The 20536-nt window shown below is 58.1% G+C and overlaps 1 protein-coding gene across 2 annotated transcripts in view; it reads right to left on the bottom strand.

Moving 5' to 3' along the window:
* Positions 1-20536, bottom strand: part of SCN4A (sodium voltage-gated channel alpha subunit 4) — a 32071-nt gene extending 11535 nt beyond the window's left edge. The window contains exons 1-16 of one of the 2 annotated variants that reach the window (XM_061343251.1): positions 20219-20536; positions 14012-14307; positions 13277-13395; positions 12338-12427; positions 11576-11704; positions 11388-11479; positions 10641-10949; positions 9337-9400; positions 8808-8949; positions 7938-8150; positions 6256-6411; positions 5953-6076; positions 5012-5250; positions 3828-4001; positions 3180-3536; positions 185-613 (exon numbers count right to left, since the gene is read on the bottom strand). In XM_061343251.1, coding sequence (XP_061199235.1) covers positions 185-613; positions 3180-3536; positions 3828-4001; positions 5012-5250; positions 5953-6076; positions 6256-6411; positions 7938-8150; positions 8808-8949; positions 9337-9400; positions 10641-10949; positions 11388-11479; positions 11576-11704; positions 12338-12427; positions 13277-13395; positions 14012-14272 — 2898 coding nt within the window. In that variant the 5' untranslated portion in view covers positions 14273-14307; positions 20219-20536. Of the gene's footprint in view, positions 1-184; positions 614-3179; positions 3537-3827; positions 4002-5011; positions 5251-5952; positions 6077-6255; positions 6412-7937; positions 8151-8807; positions 8950-9336; positions 9401-10640; positions 10950-11387; positions 11480-11575; positions 11705-12337; positions 12538-13276; positions 13396-14011; positions 14308-20218 lie in introns of those variants that run through there. The other variant, XM_061343250.1, reaches the window with a different exon arrangement.

Below are 20536 nucleotides of genomic sequence, written 5' to 3'. Positions count from 1 at the left end.
GCCCCAAACCCTGCTTGGACCCATCCACCTCCACCTTACACTGGAAATGCCAGGCTGAAAACCCCCAAGTTTGCCCTATGCCAAGGAAGTTCAAAGTGACCCAAACCAGGGTCCTTGGGGCAGCACAGCAAGAACGGGTCAATCCCAGGTTTTGGGTTGAAACCCCTCCACCTGCCTCTCTTACCTTGGCATCCTCGGTGTCGGACTGGGTGCTGGTCTCCTCGTACAGGTCAGACTCCTCGGAGGCAATGGGGACCTGCACGGTCAGGTTGGGGTTGTTGATGAAATTCATGTGGTCCAGTTCATCCATGAAGAAGTGCTCTTTGCCAGTGATGCCATCCAGGTACTCCGACTTGGGCTCCTGGCCGGTGTCCACGTGGTTTAGCACAGAGTTGTCCGTCTTACTGGGCTCTTGCTCTTCTTCTGGGGCCACCTTCTTCCCCTTGCACAGCCTGCGGAGCAGTGTGATGACAGAGGCCTTCGCAAAGTCGATCCCCCTGGTGATCCTGCCAATAGCGATTTGCAGGTTGTTCATCTCCCCGTCGTCGTCGGATGCTGCCAGGCTGTCAGCGCTGAAGGAGCTCAGCAGCAGAGCCAAGAACAGGTTCAGAACCTGGAGGGCACAAAAGCAAATACCAGCACTGACGGCCAGAACCAGCATTGTCCCTCCCAGCAGGGCCCAGTCATGGCTGTGCTGAAGACCCCTTTATCAAGTACCTCATGGGACCCTGTCCTCCCATCACCCTGCTCTGGGGACTGCAGAGGTGCCAGCCCCATCTCGTGGAGGACACAGACATGCTCCTCCTTCACCCCCCGCCCCCCTGGGCTCTCAGTGTCACCCCCAGCTGCTTGGGTACCAGCCATCACTTCAGCCCCTCTCAAACCACCTCCCCTGTGGGTCCCTCAGCTCTCTGATAGCTCAGATGCCCCCCAGGCTTCTGAGGGTCTCCAGTGCCCTGGAGCCATGCAGGAGCCGAAGCTGCAGCAGTAACCTCATCCCTTTCTGCATGGAGCAGAGTGGTCTCTGGTAAAGTGGTGGTTTACCTCAGAGAGTCAGCTCATGGGATGCAAATGCTCCGTGTAGAATGGTTTGGGGTGGAAGGGACCTTAAAGCTCCTCCAGCTCCCACCCCTGCCACGGGCAGGGACCCCTTCCACTGGAGCAGCTTGCTCCAAGCCCCTGTGTCCAACCTGGCCTTGAGCACTGCCAGGGATGGGGCAGCCACAGCTCCTCTGGGCACGCACTGGATCCCTGCTGCTTCCCTGTGACCTCTCCTGCTTCCAGCACGTGTCCGGAGCCGGGGCAGCCCGGCCTGGCACGGGGGTGGCCTCGCCGCATTCCAGAGCCCTGGAGCAGCAGCGGGAAGAGGCGCGGGACGGGCTCCCCCCGGCACGGGAGCTGCGGCAGCACCGGCCCCGCAGTCCCCGCCCGGGGCCAAGCCTCAGCCCTCGCTGTTTGCGCCTCCTCCCGCCAGCAGGAAGGGAACGGGCTCCTGCCCAAGGTCACTGCTGCTCTCGCACGGCTCCCAGCTCCCGACATAGCGCATCTTTAAATACACCCCGCTCTCTCGGTGTAATGCGCGCATTAAGCACCAGTTACAGCTGACAGGGGCTGCTGGCTCCGGCCTTTTCGGACAAGGAAGCTGTTCCCTTGTCACCCGACTGACTTCCTCCCTTTTCCCTTAATAACCCCAAAGGAAATGCTCAAAGTGTCATGAGCAGTAAAGGGCTGCCCAGCATCACCTCAGGGGAAGAGGGGAGGAGCAAACACCTCCCTGCAGCCGGGACAGGCTCCAGGACTCGGAAATACCTGAGGCACAGCCGGGAGCGCCTGGCAGAGAGGACGGGGAGGGCAGAGGTGGCTCTGTTCTGTTCCTCCATTGAGCTTTAAATGAGCCCCTTGCAGCAGCACGGAGCGCAGCGGGGGCTGCAGGGCTTGCCCTGAAGGTCAGGGTACGACTGGGGGGGCTACACCTCTGGCAGCTGAAACCCCTGCTCCTGGAGGGGCTGCCCTAGCCCAGAAACTGGCTCCAGAGGAGGAAACGTTCCCAGAGCCCCTTTTGGGGGGGTCTCCAGGGAGTCCCCGCTCAGATTCCCAGTCTCCAAGCCCCTGCGCTCTGTCTGGAGGCTGCTCCTGATGCTCACGGTGTGCGGGGGGGTCCTCCCATTCAGATGAACGGGCTCCCCCCCGGACTGTTGCCGGGTAATGGGGTGCTCTCGCCCCCATGCCATGCACAGACACCAGCCCAGCACAGACCCTGGGACACCCCAGGGTGAGGGCTGCAGCCACTGGATCTCTCCAGTTCAAAGCCCAGATCCCTGGCACGAGCCAGGGGAAGCCAAGCAGCCTCCAAACCCTGCCTTCCTGCCCCAAAGCGGGGCGCTCTGAGCATCCCTGACCCCAGCTATGGGGTGGTCCCGGAGGCTGCTTTCACCCCTCTGGAGCCTGGTGCCAGCCTGGGCTGGAGCAGGCATCCGCTGCGGGGGGGGAGGCGACAGCAGCTCCCTGGGCAGATAGGGTTTCAAAGCAGATTCCAAAGGGCTTACACAACCTCGGCAAGTAACAGGAGCGATCCGGCAAGCGGCCGCGGTTCCCTCCCCTGCCTTCTCCTTAAGGAGGGAGAGCAGGGCCCGGCAGGCTGGAAAACAAGCTCCGGAGCTGCCAGCGAGAGCGTGACCAAGTTTAGAAAGGATTTCGTGCTCGCCTGGAACTTGCGGACCTGCAGTGCTTGGGTTAGAGCAGGGAGGGCAAGGGGAGGGTGCTGCTGAGCAGGGGTTCACCAGGAGCCAGGGAAGGAGCCCCAGGATGGCAGCGGGACCATGGGGAGGACAGGGATCTGCAAAAGCTTTCCAGGGGGATCTGGTCCCAGAAGCACCCAGAAGCAAAGGGTGAGGTGGGTCTAACACTGCACCCACCCCGCATCGCCAACACTGCACCCATCCCTCATCGCCAACACTGCACCCATCCCTCATCGCCAACACTGCACCCATCCCTCATCGCCAACACTGCACCCACCCCGCATCGCCTACACTGCACCCACCCCACATCGCCTACACTGCACCCACCCCGCATCGCCTACACTGCACCCACCCCGCATCGCAGGAGAGTGGGGAATGCCAATTACATCTTTACTTCTAATTTACCTTCCACTGAGGGTCCACCCCAGCTCCAAGACTCACCACGAGGTTCCCGATGACCATGACCATCATGAAGACGATGAGGCACATGGTCTGGCCAGCCACCTCCATGCAGTCCCACATGGTCTCGATCCATTCCCCGCAGAGGATGCGGAAGACGATGAGGAAGGAGTGGAAGAAGTCGTTCATGTGCCAGCGGGGCAGTGTGCAGTCCACGGAGATCTTGCACACGCACTCTATGTAGCTCTTCCCGAAGAGCTGCATCCCCACCACGGCAAAGATGAAGACGATGATGGCCAGCACCAGCGTGAGGTTCCCCAGGGCACCCACCGAGTTGCCAATGATCTTGATGAGCATGTTGAGGGTGGGCCAGGACTTGGCGAGCTTGAAAACCCTCAGCTATAAGGAGCAGGGAGACAAGGCATTGATTTGCCTGGGGGGTTCATTGCCACAGGACTTCATCAAGGCTGGGATTAGACCTTCACGTGACAGCTTTCTAAAGGCAGGAAGGATTAAATACCCAACTGCTTGCAAAGAGCCTTATTTTCCTGAGTATTCAGCTTGACTTTTGGTGCTATCATTAACAGGGGACAGCTTGGTGACCACCACAAAGGAGGTTGACCAAACCATTCTCCACCCTGGTGGCAACTGCATCCAAACCCCAGGCACACCTCAGCCCCAGGCACGTACCAAGCGGAAGGAGCGGAGCACGGAGAGCCCTTGCACGTTGGCCAGGCCCAGCTCCACCAGGCTCAGGGTGACGATGATGCTGTCGAAGATGTTCCAGCCCTGCTGGAAATACTCGTAGGGGTCCAGGGCAATGAGCTTCAGAACCATCTCTGCCGTGAAGATCCCTGTGAAGACCTGTGGGAAACAGCAGCCGGTCACTTCACTGTGAGCCAGTGCTGAGCCTCAGTGTGGGAAGGTCCCTTCCAACACAAACCAGTCTGGGATTCCATGATGCTGTCCAGCCTCAGCTGGGAACAAGCTCCCCAGGTACTGCCCAGTGTGGCTTGCAAGGCCGGGCTGGGAGCACTGATGGCCAGACACAAAGGTGCACACTGGGAGGTGGAAACTAAAAGTAAGGATTTAATGTGCTATAACCCCATTTGACCGAGTGCTGAGTCTCAGGGATTCCCAGCACCGGGAATTGGGGCTGCACATCCTGCCCGAGGCCGGAGCCACCTCTGCAGTGTGAGCGTGCTTGGAGCAACAGTGATTAATCCCCTTGTATTTCCTGAATGAAACCAGAGACAAAGCAGCTGTGTGCTGAGCGTCACCCTGCCCGCTGACACCCTGCTGTGTCACTCCAGTGCCCATGCAGAGAGGTCCCAGCAGGGCAAGGTGGCAGGAGAGGAGATGCTGAGCACTCCCATCCCTTTACCTGATAACCGAGGAAATGTCTGGCAAGAAGTGAAGGTTTTTCTGCAGTCAGTAAACGTTTGAGGAAGTGCAAGCTACAGAAACCTTGGGAGCCCCCCAGGATGCAACAGCTCCTTTCACTGGCCATAGACTCGCCCAGCCACAGAAAGGGCTCACAGAATGGTTTGGGTTGGAAGGGACCTGAAAGCTCCTCCAGTCCCAACCCCTGCCATGGGCATGGACCCCTTCCACTGCAGCAGCTTGCTCTGAGCCCCTGTGTCCAACCTGGCCTTGAGCACTGCCAGGGATGGGGCATCCCCCCAGGGATGGGGCATCCCCCCAGGGATGAGATGCTGTGATTGGACCCTGCAGCACTTTCACAGCAGGGGGGAGGTGTTTCAGGGATGCTCAAGTGCTGCTCAGGTGACACCACGGCAGCAGAGGGGATCTGCCCACCGGGGCGGATGCTGTGGCTCTGAATGGGGAAGGACGGGATGCTCATAGCTGCCTACCAGGTTCCCGACGCTCAGCACGTTCTCAAACTCCTCCGTCATGGGGTAATGCTCCATGGCCATGAAGAGTGTGTTGAGCACAATGCAGATGGTGATGCCCAGGTCCACGAAGGGGTCCATCACCACCAGCTTGACAAACTCCTTCAGCTTCCGCCACGGAAGACAGCAGTTCCACACCAAGAACGTGTGGGCAAACTTATACCACCAGGGCGGGCACTTCTGGTGAGCTTCCTCCAGCTCTGAGGGCAGGAAGGGAAAATGACATCAGTGCAGGCTTATCCTGTCCTCCTCCTGCTGGGGCCAGCGCTGACCCCCTGAAGGAGACCTCTCCTGAGGTCCTGAACCAGCCCCAGACCATCTAGGAGTTAAATATGGGGGCTAAAAGGAGGAGCCTTCCCAAGCCCAGGCACGGTGATGGTGCAGACCTCACCCTCCAAACCTGGATGGAACATCAGGTAACCCAGGGAACTGAGGGTCCAATCCTGCTCTCAGCACTTGGGCAGGATTTGAGGTGTCCCTGCCACACTGAGATTGCAAAGACACCCAAGGGAACTGCCATGGGGTGGTCATAGAGTTTGGTTGCCCCTTCTCATGGAGAACAGGGCTGAGAAGCCTCTTATTGCTGAGTCCTTGGTACTTTTTGCTGAAGCTGAGACAGCAGCTGTTGGGAGGCCACTCAACAGCTCCCAGCTGGCTCTGGAGACTGCTGTAATCAGCTGCAATCCCATTCATTTCCGTGAGATGTTGCATTATTGCCTCTAGGAACCATCCCAATGAGTGGGGATGAAAAACCTTCCTTGAGCATCACTGCGGTGAGCTCATGTGGAGACCCCAGGTCCAGAGCCAGCCCTTGCCTAGGACCAATTTGTGCCAGCCTCTACCACTGGTGTGTGCTGAGCAACCCAAGCCCCCCCGGGCAGCCAGGCTGGGGCAGGACGTACCTTCCACAGCGTTGGAGAGGACACTGATGGCACTGCCCACCCTCTTCTCGAGGCCTGGCCCATCTTGGTTGCCTACAGAGAGGTGGTTGTGGTCAGGTTTCTCCAGGTCATTGACTGGGTTGAACTGCAAGGAGAGGAGGGCACAGGGGGTGCTTAATGCACTTCCAGGCAGAAGAAAGGGCATGGTCTGGAGAGATGGGAGCTACATGCTGCAGAAAGGCTTGTAGGACCCAGCCCACGATAAGCTGAGGGTTAACTGGGATGGGCACCCTCAAGGAATGGAAGAGAGAGTCAAACACTCACATCAACCACCGTGGCAGAGCGCTGCAGCACGACCTTGGGGATCACTTGCCCATTGCAGTCCTTTGCCTTGTCCTGGTCACTGTTGAGGTCCGAGTCTCGCTCCTTCTCGGCCACGCTGCTGGGCAGGGAACTGCTGCTGGACCGCCGGTCCTGCAACTGCAGCACCCACATCCCCTCACCCCGTGTCTGCAGCCATCGGGATCCACATCCCATCACCCCGTGTCTGCAGCCATCGGGAACCACATCCCCTCACCCCGTGTCTGCAGCCATCGGGATCCACATCCCCTCACCCCGTGTCTGCAGCCACTGGGAACCACATCCCCTCACCCCGTGTCTGCAGCCATCGGGAGCCACATCCCCTCACCCCGTGTCTGCAGCCATCGGGACCCACATCCCCTCACCCCGTGTCTGCAGCCATCGGGAGCCACATCCCCTCACCCCGTGTCTGCAGCCATCGGGATCCACATCCCCTCACCCCGTGTCTGCAGCCATCGGGATCCACATCCCCTCACCCCGTGTCTGCAGCCACACAGGAGAACTTCTGCCTTGTTTGCTGTAGGTGCTTTGCTCTCCCTCAGCCTTATTGTCTGTCTGTTCTAGTTCTCCAGGTGACAATAAAGAAGCATCACTCCTTCATAACATACTCTGAGTAACTCACTGGTTAAATAGCCTGGGGAACCAGTCACAGCACCAGTTTTATGCCCAGCCCTGGATTCCCCATCCCTGGGGCAGGGCTTTGCTTAGACCCATCCTGCAAACAGCAGCAGCCAGATAAGAGCAAGTCACTTCCTCAGAGGATGTTGTGGCTCGGAACTGATAAGGAATGAGATAGAGGTTCTGGAGTAAAGCATTGCTCTGGGTCTCTCTGTACGTCAAGGAAGCTGGTCTTTTGCCCAAACTAATAGTTGGGTTTGCAGGGATGTGCCCTGGGAATGCTGCTGACATAGACCAAAAGGAGGATTAGAGATGGAAAGTGGCTGAGCTGCAGTATCAGACATCACAGAAGCTTTTCCCCGTGGTTCTATGGGCATGTTGTGCTGAAAAGAGACTCCCACGGACTGGAAAGGGGCTAAGATAACACCTGAGGCCACAGTGGAGCAAATGTCTCTTGTCTAGACTGCTTTTACCAAGGAAGGTTGGACCAGATGATCCTTGAGTTCTCTCCTAAGCTGGTATTTATAGAATCATGGAATAGTTTGGGTTGGAAAAGACCTTTAAGGATCATCTGGTCCTCTCCCACCACATGTGGTTTGCTAATGCACTGAGCTTTGTTGCCCACCGTCTCTTCCCTGAGCTCTTCTTTCATACCCTGATCATAATCTCTGCCAGGTTTCCTGCTCCTGACATGCTGTAGGAACATAGATTATCAGTTCTGGTGCCTTTCACACCTCTCTTCCTTTGAAGCAACACCCCACCTCTGTGCTGCACCTCTGCTGCCTCCCAGTGCTCCCGGCACTGGATTTGGGATGTGGAAATCCATCATTTCTGTCTTCCCCCCGCAGGATAATATCTCAATTTCTGCTGTGAGCCCCCAGATAGTAACTCAATTGTTATCTTATTACGGCCCAAATTTGGCTTATTCTTGGATGTTACGTAGAGGCACCACCACGTTTGTCACTGCCTCCCCTTTTCTCCCCCTGTTCCTAAGGTCCCTCATTTTGGCCCCCACCCTTTGTACCAACCATCTTCTCTTGCTCCTCTTGCTGCTTCTTCAGCTGCTCCATGAGCTGCTGGAACTCCTCCTCCTTCTGCTGCTCCTCCAGCAGCGTGGCATCGTTCTGCTCTGCGTAGGCCATGGCCACCACCGCGAGGATGAGGTTGATGAGGTAGAAGGAGCCAAGGAATATGACCACCACGAAGAAGATCATGTACGTTTTCCCTGCTGCACGCAGCGTCTGTGGAAAGAGGAGGCTCCCAGTGGCAGCTCTTGCACCAGGGCACCCTCCTGGCTGTGGTTCTGTGCTCTCTGGTAACCCAAGGGCTGCAAGAATGTAGAGATGGGACTGATCTTTCACCAGAGGTTCGCTTTGCTGGGCCAGGAGCTGATGTCTCGCAGCCCCCAGTTTCACCCTTGGGCCATGAGTGGCCTTTCTCTGACTGTGGATCTGGGTACAGCCATTCCCAGAGGGTATGCAGAGCCTTTCGACATAGGCTTGCTTTTGTGTAAACTCTCTCTGGACCCAGGGTGAGCTGGGATTTCATGGGGTCTGCATCTTCTCCCTAGAGGATGACTCAGCGAGGGGACAAGCAGCTCTTCCCCCTTACATCAAGCCAGAGGTGTGCTACATACAAGACATACATTCTCTTAGAAAGCCCTGACTTTGATGATCCACCTGACAGCACACCCGGGATTTACTGTGGGAAATACACAGCACTGCTCAGGTTGGGCAGCTGCAGGGGGCTGTGCCCATCTCTGCTGGCACCCGTTAGACCCATAAACAACAGGACAAGGTCCCACAGGTTTCCGATCAAGTGACTTTCTACCTGTCAGGGACTGGGGCAGCACCAAAACGAGAGGAACCTTTGCAGAGGGGTAAGGATTTGGTGCCTACCAGCTGGAAGAGGTTCTCCCAGAAGTCCTGCGTCATGAGGCGGAAGAGGGCCAGGAACGCCCAGCTGAAGGTGTCGTAGCTGGTGTAGCCGTAGTTCGGGTTCCTCCCCGCCTTCATGCACTGGTACCCTTCAGGGCACTTCCTACCAAAGGAGCCGCAGGGGCAGCTGGATTGAGACCCTGGTGCTGCCCCTCCTGCTCCTGCAGCCAAAGTCTCCATCCCTGGAGGTGCTGGGATGCTTCGGAAGACCTTTCCCTCACATCGATACAGGTGGGATGCCCAAACTGATACCACCTTCCCCAAAGCTGGTACACTCAGCACACCTGGACCCACAACCCCAGGATGATACAGTCGGGATGCCTGGACCAATACCAAGCTGATATAGTTGGGGTTCCTGGACTATTCACCCGTAGACCCATATTCCCACCCTCAATCATGTCCATCCCAAGCATCAGCAGTCCCACAAGCTGCACTGGTGTCCTTGCCCCTCCTGGGGAGCCAAAGGGCCACCAGCATGAGCTGCACTCACCCAGCATCGCTGCTGTTCCCACAGAGCAGGGCATCCAGCGCTCCCTCCAGGAAGTAGAAATTGGCTTTGGGTTGGGAAAAGAGCAAGCCATCAAATCAAAGCACAGACACTGATCATCAGAATCTCGACAGCTCCTTGCTGGCAGGGCAATTCCCAGAATCCCAGCACTGGCCACTGGGTTATCTCCTCTCTGCCGACTTTGCTGCTTGCATTGGGGTACTTGGCACCAGCTCAGAGAGCTCACTCATGGCATTGTTTCACCCACCCACCCAGATGGCTCCCAAGCCAATAAAGAGCTCCAGGAGCAGGCAGGCTGGCCAGGGCCAGGGCCCATTGGAAGGTGGATTAACAGTAGTCAAAGGGATGGTCTGCTTTGCTGGAAAACATGGAAAATTGCAGGGCATTCCTAGGGAGCACCAAGGACTGCAGGGGCCCAGGAAAGCCTGGAGGCACTGCTGCTGTGCTATGGCTATCACCTTCCTCCTGCTGCTCCCATCCCAACCAGCTCCTGTTGGTGGGGAACCCCCATGCTTAAACCAGGGCTCCCTGAGCCACAGGAGCTGCCACACGGTGCCACCGCAGGTCACGTCCCCAGGGAGCCATGGAGGAGCTCCTGGAGCCTCCCACCCCAGGACACAGCGAAGGGCAGCAGGATCCCACCCCGGGCATCGCCCAGCACAGCCCTTGCTGGAGCATCCTCAAAGCATCCCTGGCTCCGGCTGGCTTCTCACCACCAGGCTTTTACCCACCCTATGTGGGCTCACTGGGGAGTGAAGCTCCAGGCAGGATGGCTTTGTCCTGGCCCCAGGAGCTGTGAGTGTGAAGGCACGGCCGCAGGGTGCTGGTGCTGATTGCACTGCACTCATTAGATCCCCAATAGTGAATCTGCACCTCTACAAAGAAGCCTTCCTGTAATTAATGCCAGAGCTACTTGCACAGTTGGACAGCTTTCCCTCTGGTTTTCAACCCAAAGTTCCATCTGCTCCTGGAAGGTTTGGTATCCCTGTTGTGATCAGCAAGGGGAGGCTGTGCCCTCACTAGCAAGTGCAAGAGATGGAGACACTGTTTTGTCCAGGCCTCATCATGGTGAAATCTCTCTGGAGGGCTCCACCTTGCCCATGTGGATTGCATTTTCCCTGACAAAGAGGATTTCATCCCATCTGTCCACCCTGTGATTGTGCACAACCTATTTTACCCACCGCTCACAGCAAACCACCCTGGTCTGAGATGGGGGAAGAGCAAAGAAACCAGGGGAGCAAACCAGGCTGATGGGTCTAATGGAGAAGGGGATGCACAGGCGTTACCTTCATCACTGATATAGGCCTCAAAATCAAAGGTGCTGTTGCTGGTGAGGTTGCCGGTGAAGTTGGCGGCCGTGTCCGCGCTGAAGCTGCCGTAGAGCGTTGCGTTGGCCATGGTGTCGTTGTCCAGCCCCAGGCCCTCCAGCAGGGTGGCATTGAGGGGCGGCCACCGCACGCACTTCTGCCGCAGGTTGCCCATGAAGAGCTGGAGGCCGATGAGGGCGAAGACGCTCAGGCAGAACACGGTGAGGATCATCACATCCGAGAGCTTCTTCACTGACTGGATCAGAGCCCCCACGATGGTCTTCAGCCCTGCGGGGAGGCGGCACTGCTGAGCTCCTGCTGATCTGCACTAAGACCCAATCGATACCTCAACCCTGGCACTGGAGCCATCAGTAGTAGGGACAAAACTGAGTTTATGGCCCAAGGACCAAGCAAAGCCTATGGGTTTATCGAGCCCATAAACACAACATAAGAACAAGCCCACTTAAGGCATCCCCAAGGACTCTAAAAATAACACATCTGGCTCATCAGGAGCTTTCCTTGGCCAAAAGAAGTGAGAGCAGCTCATTTGAAGATGTGGAATCAGCAGGACCTGAGCCAAAAGCCATGTGGAAAATAAGGGTTACCTTATTTCCTCTGTTGTCTCTTAGAGCTGTCAAAAGAACAGGGAACTGGTGTGAACTGTGGGAAAACCTAAGCTCAAGGAAAGGGAAGACGCAGAGAGGAGGCCCCTTCTTTAAGTCCCACCTGGTATCACAGTGATGGTTTTCAAGGCGCGGAGGACACGGAAGGTTCTGAGAGCAGAGATGTTCCCCAGGTCCACGAACTCGGTAATGTAGCTGCAGGACAGGAGAGGAGAGGGCTTCAAGGGCTCTGCAGACAGGCACCTACACCCGTTTGTCAGCCCTCCTCCTGCCCCATCCCACCACACTCACGCCATGGAGATGACCATGAAGTCCAGCCAATTCCACGGGTCGCGCAGGAATGTGAAGTCATTGATGCAGAAGCCTCTTGACAGGATCTTGATGAGGGACTCAAAGGTGTATATCCCAGTGAAGGTGTATCTGGAATGGGAACGGTGACCATGGGGAAGCTCACCCAGGTCCAAGGGCCAGCTCAGGATGAGGTTTTGTCTATCCCTGACAGCAGGAGCATGGTGGGAAGCTGAGCTTGGGGGTCACAGGCTGCTGGGTTCTTGGGGTGCTCACCTTGCAGGACAAGTTGGGGTATCCTGAGGTACCAGGCCCTTTGGTGGCTTCTGCAGCACCTCTGATCCTGCTGATCTCCCACCACCACCCTGCTCTCTGCAGAGCCCTGCTGAGGCCCGACTGTGCAGAGCCACAGCGGAACACGCTGCATTTCCCCTTCCCACAGGGGCTGCTGCCCATGCTCCTTGGATCTGCTCAGCCTCTCACTGCTCACTTGTCCTGGCCCACCCTGCTCTGCAGTGGTCTCCTGTCACTGGAACCCACCAGACTTCGGGCAGCTCTGAAACATTCCCACTCTTGGCAGTGCCTTTGCAGATCATGGACATCCCTTCTGCGATCAAGAGAGCCACCAGCATCCCCAGTGACCCCTCTCCTCCTCTGAAAGGTGCCTGCATCCCAACACTGCTCCCTCAGCCTTGTCCTGTCCCTGCTGAGCATGGCCAAGCCTGGCCTGATGCTCCATGGCGGGGGGAGGAGGCAGGGACTTACTCCACGTTCTTGGACCATGCCGGGGGGTTGCTCATGGTCATAAACACGCAGTTGGTTAAGATGGTGATCATGATGAACATGCTGAATAATTTACAGCCTGGTCAAGGAGAAACCCTGTGGCTGTGCCCTGGCTTCCCCCTCTCACACTGTTATGAAGCCAAGCTCTTGCCCTGGCTCCCACCTTGGTCCCATGTCTCCCGGTTCAGTCCTGTGCTCACACTTTCCTTCTGCTCCCATGCATGGTCCTGGCCCTTGCCCTCCCTTTCTGCTCTCCTCCCCATCTCCGTGGTGCTGGCTCTGCCTCCCCTCCTTGTCCCATGCTCCTTCCTCTCCATCATGCCAGGACAGAGCTTTCCCCACTTCTCTGGTCCTCTTTTTCCTCCCTCCTCCTGGCCACCAACCCCTGCTGTCACCACAGCTCTGGGGGATCACCTCCCACCCATCCTAGTGTCCCTCTTGCTCCTGGCATCCCTTCCTGTCTTTCCATCTGCTTGTCTCACACCCAAGCCCCAGCACTGACCAAACTGCCTCCTTCCTGCCCTGTACTCCAGTGCCCTGGCTCCTCTGCCTTCCCTCTCCCAAAGCATCCCCAATTCACCTGCTTCCCAGATGGGACAGGGTCTGCTGACCCGTAAACATTTTCCTTCCTTTCCAAGTTTTGCCAGACCTCAAACCTCTTCCTGGGAAGCTCCAGCACTGGAATTTCTTCCCTTTCCCAACCAGACTGATTCCTTCCCTTTCTGACTGAGCTCTTGGTGCCACCCAAAGCTGTCAAACACCCACTCCTCAAGAAGGGTCCTGGCCATGGTGGGGGCCAGCCCAGGAGATTTGCTCCCCACACCATCAGGAAACACCTCTCCCTGCCCTCTCCCAGGGTTTGCCCTCTGAGCATCAGGGTTTGACCTGGCAATGAAGCAGCACCACAAAGGGTAAGGATATGAATGGATGAGCACTTTGATGGCTCCTCTGCGGATGGGGTGGAAGGGCCCCAGCAGATAGAGGGCAGGGGTTGCCGAGAAGCGGTAGATGCACTTCCCTTTGTTGAGGACTATGAATGTCTGTGGAGAAGAGACAGGAGGGAGATGGGTTAGCCCTGTTGTACACCCCAGAACATCCATAGATCAAGTGCTGCCATTAGAGGTGAGACCACTATGCATGCTTGGGATCTCCAAAGGCCAAGGAAAGGATGTTCTGCTTTAGAGAAGCAGTCACAGCAGCCTGGGGCTATAGAACATCTGGATGGGCCCAGATGAGACCCTGGTGCATGGCTGAAATAAGAGGAGGTGCATGCTTTGGCCTTTTTCTTGGACATACATTTAAAGCCTACAAGGACACTGGAGAGGGGCTCTTCATCAGGAACTGTAGCAATAGGGCAAGGGGTGATGGGTTCACACAAACAGGGGAAGTTCAGGTTAGATCTAAGGCAGAAGCTCTTCCCTGTGAGGGTGCTGAGGCGCTGGCACAGGGTGCCCAGAGAAGCTGTGGCTGCCCCATCCCTGGCAGTGCTCAAGGCCAGGTTGGACACAGGGGCTTGGAGCAAGCTGCTCCAGTGGAAGGGGTCCCTGCCCATGGCAGGGGTTGGAGCTGGAGGAGCTTTCAGGTCCCTTCCAACCCAAACCCTTCTATGGTTCTATGAAAGCCAGGCCCGCCCATGGGCTAAGCTCTGCCCCTCACCTTCTTATCCTTGTAGAATGGGTCCAGGTCCTCCAGTGGGGTCCCGATGAGCTCCAGGGGGGGGTCACCATAGATGAGGGGCAGGTTCTTCCCGGCTTCCAGGTCGCTCCTGGGTTTGATCTCCTCCTCCTCAGGCAGCTCCACATGCTGCCGCTTTATCCGGAGCGCCTCGGCCTCGGCGATGCGCTGCTCGATGGCAGCCAGCGAGGCGGGCGTGAAGGGGCGCAGGTTCTCGATGCCCGGGATGTGCAGGCCGGCCATGCTCTCATTCTGCAACCAGGACGCCGGTGCCCAGCCTGCGGGGACACAGGGAGAAGACAACGCTGAGGTGGGATGCGGCTGCTGAGCCCCTGAGCAAGGGGATGGAAGGGTCTAAGCAGTGCTTGCAAATGGGTTTTCAACTTGCAAGGAAGATTATAATGCATGGATCACCTGACGATGGAACACCGCATGTGCTCCTCATCCAAGACCCCAATTCAGCCTCCAAGCAAAAAGCACCATCAGGTTAATCACCCTATGATACAGAATCCCAGACTGGTTTGGGCTGGAAGGGGCCTTAAAGCTCATCCAGTTCCAACCCCCTGCTGTGAGCAGGGGCACCTTCACTAGAGCAGTCCCTGAGGAGGAGCCCCTCTCCTGCATCCTTGTAGCCCCATTCAGACACTGGAAGCTGCTCTGAGGTCCCCACACAGCTTCTCTTCTCCAGGCTGAACAGCCCCAGTGTTCTCAGCCTGGCTCCGCATGGGGATGCTCCAGCCCCTGAGCATCCCTGTGGCCTCCTCTGGGCTGGCTCCAGCAGCTCCATATCCCTGTGCTGGGCACCCCAGCGCTGCAAACGGACCGGCGGCAGGAAGAGGAGGCCCGGGCTGAAGCAGCGCCGGTGCTGCTGGCTCGGAGCTCCCGTCCTGCCGTGGGAGGAGGAACGAGCGGAGTCACGGCGGGGGGGCAGAAACCCGACCCGCGCCCTGATGGCTGGAGGCAGCTGGAGCTGGAGCCGGAGCCCGAGCGCAGGGCGCTGCGGGGGAGCGGGGAGCGCGCTCCGAGCCCGCGGTGCTGCTGGAGGGGCTGAGCCTGCGGAGCGCGGGCACGGCCCGGAACCCAGAGCCAAGCGTCCCCAGGAGCCTGAGGGCAGCTCAGAGCCCTCCTGTGAGCCCCGGCGGGACGGCGGGCGGATGAAGCAGCCCCAGAGCTGAAAGAGCTCCGGAAAGAGGCCCCTGCTGCACCCGCAGCCCCCCAGCCCCTGCTGCCGGCACCCCAAAACCTCCTGGAACGGACACAACAACCCAGCACCCAGAGCCTGACCGCCCACAGCACGGCCCTCCCGCCCCTGCCTTTATCCATCCCATGAGGACACGCGCGGTGGGGTGGGATGATGCAATAGGGAGCAGCTGGGACCCCAGGGTCTGGGGATGAGTCACAGCCCAGTGATGGGTTCTCAGTCATTTGCATCCCAAGTGCTGCTGCTTCCATCCTTGTGCTCCCAATCCCTGTGGCAGCTTTCTCCTCACCCTGCGGCCCTGGCAGGGGTCTTGCTGTCCCGACCCTGCTGCATGCCCTGTGAACCCTCCCATAGCAGGTCCCTTCCCCACCCTTACATGTGTTAAATAGGTACAAAAGCCCAAATCACACTGGCCAGGAGACCCACTGCCAGCAGAACATGTGGATGTTCTAACCTCTCCCAAGGGTGAGGACACTCAGTGTGGTCAGGACAGCATTTATACATCCATAGAGGACAGGGAGCTTTATGGGGTGCTTAAATACCAAAGTCCTTATGGCCTCTACGTTGCCCACCTCTGTACACCAGAAAAACCCCTTCCAGCAAGTTCCTAGGGATGTCAGAGCTTGAAAGTCCTACAGGGGTTTCATAGAACCATAGAGGGGTTCGGGTTGAAGGGACCTTAAAGCTCCTCCAGCTCCAACCCCTGCCACGGGCAGGGACCCCTTCCACTGGAGCAGCTTGCTCCAAGCCCCTGTGTCCAACCTGGCCAGGGATGGGGCAGCCACAGCTTCTCTGGGCACCCTGTGCCAGCGCCTCAGCACCCTCACAGGGAAGAGCTTCTGCCTAAGAGCTCAGCTCAGTCTCCCCTTGGGCAGGTTCAAGCCATTCCCCTTGGTCTGTCCCTACAGGCCCTTGCCCAAAGCCCCTCTCCAGGTTTCCTGCAGCCCCTTTAGGCTGTAGTTTATTTCCTATTGTATTTCCCAGAGTTTTGAAAAGAAAGTGAGAAAATTGATATGAAAATCTAATGTCAAACCTTTTTTTTTTTTTTGTATTTTTTCTGCCCACAAATAGCACAGGGTTGGAGAAATTCGCTTCCAGACCTGCCCAGGGGTGATTTGCCTGCGTGCTGAGCGGGGCCTGCAGCTGCATTGGTGCATTTGAGATTCTGAGTTTCCAGTGGTAACCGGGATTAACACTCTTCAATTGTGCCAGACAAAGTTAGCCATTTTATAAACGAGTTGATGTCCCTTTCTGTAACATGATAATGTGCTATTTGAGAGTCTGATGCTGACTATCCCCAGATATCTTGTCATCCCCTTAATGCTCTGCTCTAACTACATTGCAAAGTCTATCTGGGAACATAAATGTGAAGTCTCCAAAGTGTTCTGCTGTATAAAACACCTCTTGTAACACTGCCCTCTGAGCCCGCCATGGGCCCAGTGCATTTTTAGGCTGCCCTGGTTTAAAGGTGCTGAGTTTTCATGGAAAAGAAAATGACACCAATAAATCCGGAGAGGTTCACCCCAAGCCTTTTCCCGCTCTGCTTTCACTGGGCGTTGGGCTTGGAAGACTTAGAGAGTGAGGAAAATAAAGTAATTCTTCATTTTCCATCATTATCCTTTGAGTAATGGCCTGAGCCTTCTCCATGCTGGGCTGGAAGTCCCATGGCCTGCATGGCTCCAACTCCAGCCTCTTGCTCGCCAAGCCCGGCTCCTGTTAGGGACATGTCCCCCTGTGCCACCTCCTGCCACCACCGAGCTTCCTCACCCTCCTCTGGGTGTGTTTTGCTCCTGCACCTGAAGCGTGGCCCAAGCCAACTGCACCGGCAGGAATGTGGGGTGCTTCCAAGCAGCATCCGTCATCCCGGGGAGCCTGCGGCCCGCACGGTACCGAGGAGAAGGGGTGGGGGTGGTCTGCTGAAAGCCCCTGGAAAGCAACGCCAGAGCGAGCGGGGGGGAGGGACTTTCCCTGCTCAGAGCAGGGGTCTGAGATGCTGCAGCAAGTTCATGCTCTTCAAGTGCCAGCAGGGTCCCCCAGGCTGGTGCGGGCCAGCCAAGGTCACTCCCTGCGCGCTAACCCCTCTGCAGTGATGCTCGGTGGCTGCCCTGGCTTTAAGCACACGTTGAACGAGTTCAGTGCTATGGGAATGCTGCTGCTCTGCTGCCTTCTGCCTGCTCGACGCTGCCTTTCGTGGGCAGACCAAGAGGAGGACTCCAAACGCTCTCCAGCCCCTGTCCATCCCCTGCCACACAAGATGCTGCTCCCTGGCCCCAGCTCCTTGCAAAGACAGAGCAGAGCCCGTGTCACCGCTGCCTTCCCTTGGAGAGCCAGATCCTTGGAGCTGAATGTGCTGAGGGGGCACAACCTCCCCATGGGACGTACACGAACCCTGCAGAGGTGCCTCCACTCTGGCCACCGGCACCAGGAGCCACGTGGAAACCACGTTACCACAGTTCATCAGTTACTATAGTCCTGGATTTACTCGAGCTCTGGCACTTCGCTCCCTGTTTGCCTGCAGCCCTACCAAGGGTCCCTCGATGTGCTGGCAGGAGGAGGTGGAAGGAGGAGGTTGCAGACGTAGGCTGGAAGCTGTGAAGTCCTGAGATGCTCTCCAAGGCCACAGATGGAAATAGGAGGTTGCAACATCCTGCAGCAATGCGCTAACCCCCTCCTGCCTGGAGCCAGGGGAGGCAGAAGTGGGGGCACCACCCCATCCCCACCTCCTTCCCATGTCCCTGTCCCTGTTGATCCCGGGATGGGATTGTTGGGAAGGGGATGCTGCGGTGGGTGGATGCTTGGGTTAATTCTGGGGGGGTTTGGCCAAGGTGAAGGCTGGAGCAGGAGGGGGGGAGCTAAAGCAGGGACCCTGCCCTTGCCCCCTGCCCGCTGCCTGCACTCGGGTGTCACCCAAAGCCCCTGCTCCTCCCTGCCAGCAGCTCTCATGGCTTGGAAACGACCTGAGCGAGGGGACAGCGTGGGGAGAGGGAGGGTGGCGTGGGGCCATAAAGACCTCCTGCCCCCATGGGGTGCCCCAGGCTTGGGGGGCAGAGACCCAGCCACCTCCAAGGGGTGCCAGGAGAGACACGGCCCCACGGCTCCCACCAACGAGCAGCGCTGGGAGCAGCCCCAGGCCCGATGCTCCCATGGGAGTTGCACTCTGAGGGCAGCACCCCCAGGCTGGGGGATGCCCCTTTCCCATCACAGCCGCTGTAGCCCAATGCCCTGCAGCAGCACCCTGCAAACCAGCACCAACACAGGGCACCTGCAGCCATCACAGCCCTCCCCGTGCCCAGCTCCAGGTGCTGAGTCCTGCAGACCCCCCTCTTGCCCTCCAGCTCCTGAGGGATCTCATTTAAATCCTCTTGGATCGGGAGAAGGGAGACTCGAAAGGGAGATGTTCCCAAGGGCTGTATAAATAGCCAAGGAGGGAGGCAGCTGGACAGACAGGCACAGAGGCTGAGCACCCACCCCGGCGTCTCTGGAGCTCAGGTCTTTGCCATCAAAACTGCCCAAACCCTCCGGCACGTTTCCCCTCTTCCTCCCCTCCATAGGGGTGAGCTGGTTAATCCAACCTGCTGAGCACAGGAACGATGCTGGTGTCTCCTCAGTACCTGCTGCTCGCCTCCTAGCCCAAATCCAGCAAGTTTCCCAGCAAGATGGATCTGCCCAAGTAGCTCCACAGGGCACCGTTTGCCCTGAGTGATGCTCACTGGACCCTTATGCAGGCAGTGGAAAATAGAAGATGCTATTTCAATGTTAGCACACCCGAGTCAAGGCAGGACTCTGTGTTCTCCAGTTCCAGTAAATATGCCCTTTTCCCCCCCTGAACCATTAGAACATCAGGCTATTTTCTAGCAAGGACTAGAGGAGACATCATCAAACCACCAGCTACATGTGCAGGATCGCCCCTCCAGGACCTGTTGGGGTGTGCTGCTGTCTCCTGGGATTTACGGAGTTGTTGCCACCCCTCCATATCCACTGTTAAATCACTGCATGCCCAGTCTGACCCCTCACTTCCATAGCAGCAGCAGTGTGGGCAGGGGAGGAAATGCTTGTGCTTATCTGCAAACTTCACTGCAACTGCAACAAGCAAGAGAGCAGGGATGCAGAATGGGGCCAAGAGATCCGGGGGGGGGGTGAAGGTGGCTGCCTCCCTCTGGATAAACTCCAAAACCTTGTCCCTACACACGCAGCAAGGGACGGGAGCTTTGCACAGCCCCATGCACCCGCTGCGGGCACGTGGAGGGATCCAACAGCCCCAAAATGAGCTGAATCCCCCCCGGCACTGCCTGTTCCCCACTGCCCACAGGGGGAACTGAGCCCCAGCACCCCACAGCCACCGGCTCTGCGTGCAACCCCTGTGTGTGAAGGGGGAAGCGATGGTGTCACCCCGACACCGCTGCTCGGGCAGGGCAGGGGGGACCCGCGTCCTCCTCTGCTCCGCGCGGTCCCTGCAGGGGCTCTGCAGGCGCCTTCCCGAAAGGGGACACTGAGCAGCACCCGCGGACCTTTGCTGCAACCTTGGCTTGCCCAAGCGAGGTTTATATTTAGATCCCAGCAGGAGAAGGCAGGAGAACGGCGACTCCTGAGCCCTGCCGGGAGCTGCCTGCCTCCGGCGGGAAGGTGCCTCACAAACCGGCTGCCGTCACATCCCCACCGTCCCCTCTCCTCCAGGAGCCGCTCCGTGACCACCGAGGCTCCGGTGGCTCCGGCACCCTCGTCCCTGTGCCCTGACGGTGCCTTTGTGGGGGCTTTCTCCCCCCCTCCCGGGCTGGCTCCATGCCGGGGGTCCGGCGGGTGCCGGCAGCTCTGAGCCCACCCCGCTGAGCACGGGGGCTCCCGTCCACCTCCAGCACGCCGGTGGTGGAGCCCCTGGTGTTGCTTGGACCGCTCCGGGCACAGCGACAGGGACAAACATGGGGACAGCCGAGACCCGTAGACCCTGCCTGGGGGCCTGGCAGCATCCCAGGGCTGAACCCAGTACTTACTGTTGGGTGGAGAGAGCAAAATCCCAAGGAGAGACCTTTTAGGGCCAGAATTTCCCTCTCCTTCGACTCCTGGAGGCTTTGGCTCCGCGAGTGCCTGTTGGCAGCGCAGCTGCTGCTGCTGTCAGATGGTCATGACTGAAACCTGAGGACATGCGGGGTCCTTCAGGTAGCCTCAGCCGCGTCTCAGCAGTGACATTCGTCCCCCGCGGTGCCAATCACGGTGCTGGCAGCGCCGGCAGCCCCCGTGCCCGCATCGCCCGGCATTCCCGGGATCCTGCGTGCACAGGGATGTGCCCGCGCCCCCGGGGACCATGCTCG

This window comes from Neopsephotus bourkii, unplaced genomic scaffold (genome assembly GCF_033783945.1).
Source record: "Neopsephotus bourkii isolate Nb327-2 ecotype Australia unplaced genomic scaffold, CSIRO-AGI_Nbou_v1 NB_1821, whole genome shotgun sequence".
Classification (NCBI taxonomy): domain Eukaryota; kingdom Metazoa; phylum Chordata; class Aves; order Psittaciformes; family Psittacidae; genus Neopsephotus; species Neopsephotus bourkii.
Note: the sequence above shows the minus strand (reverse complement) of the source record. Positions and strands in the feature narration are given on the sequence as shown.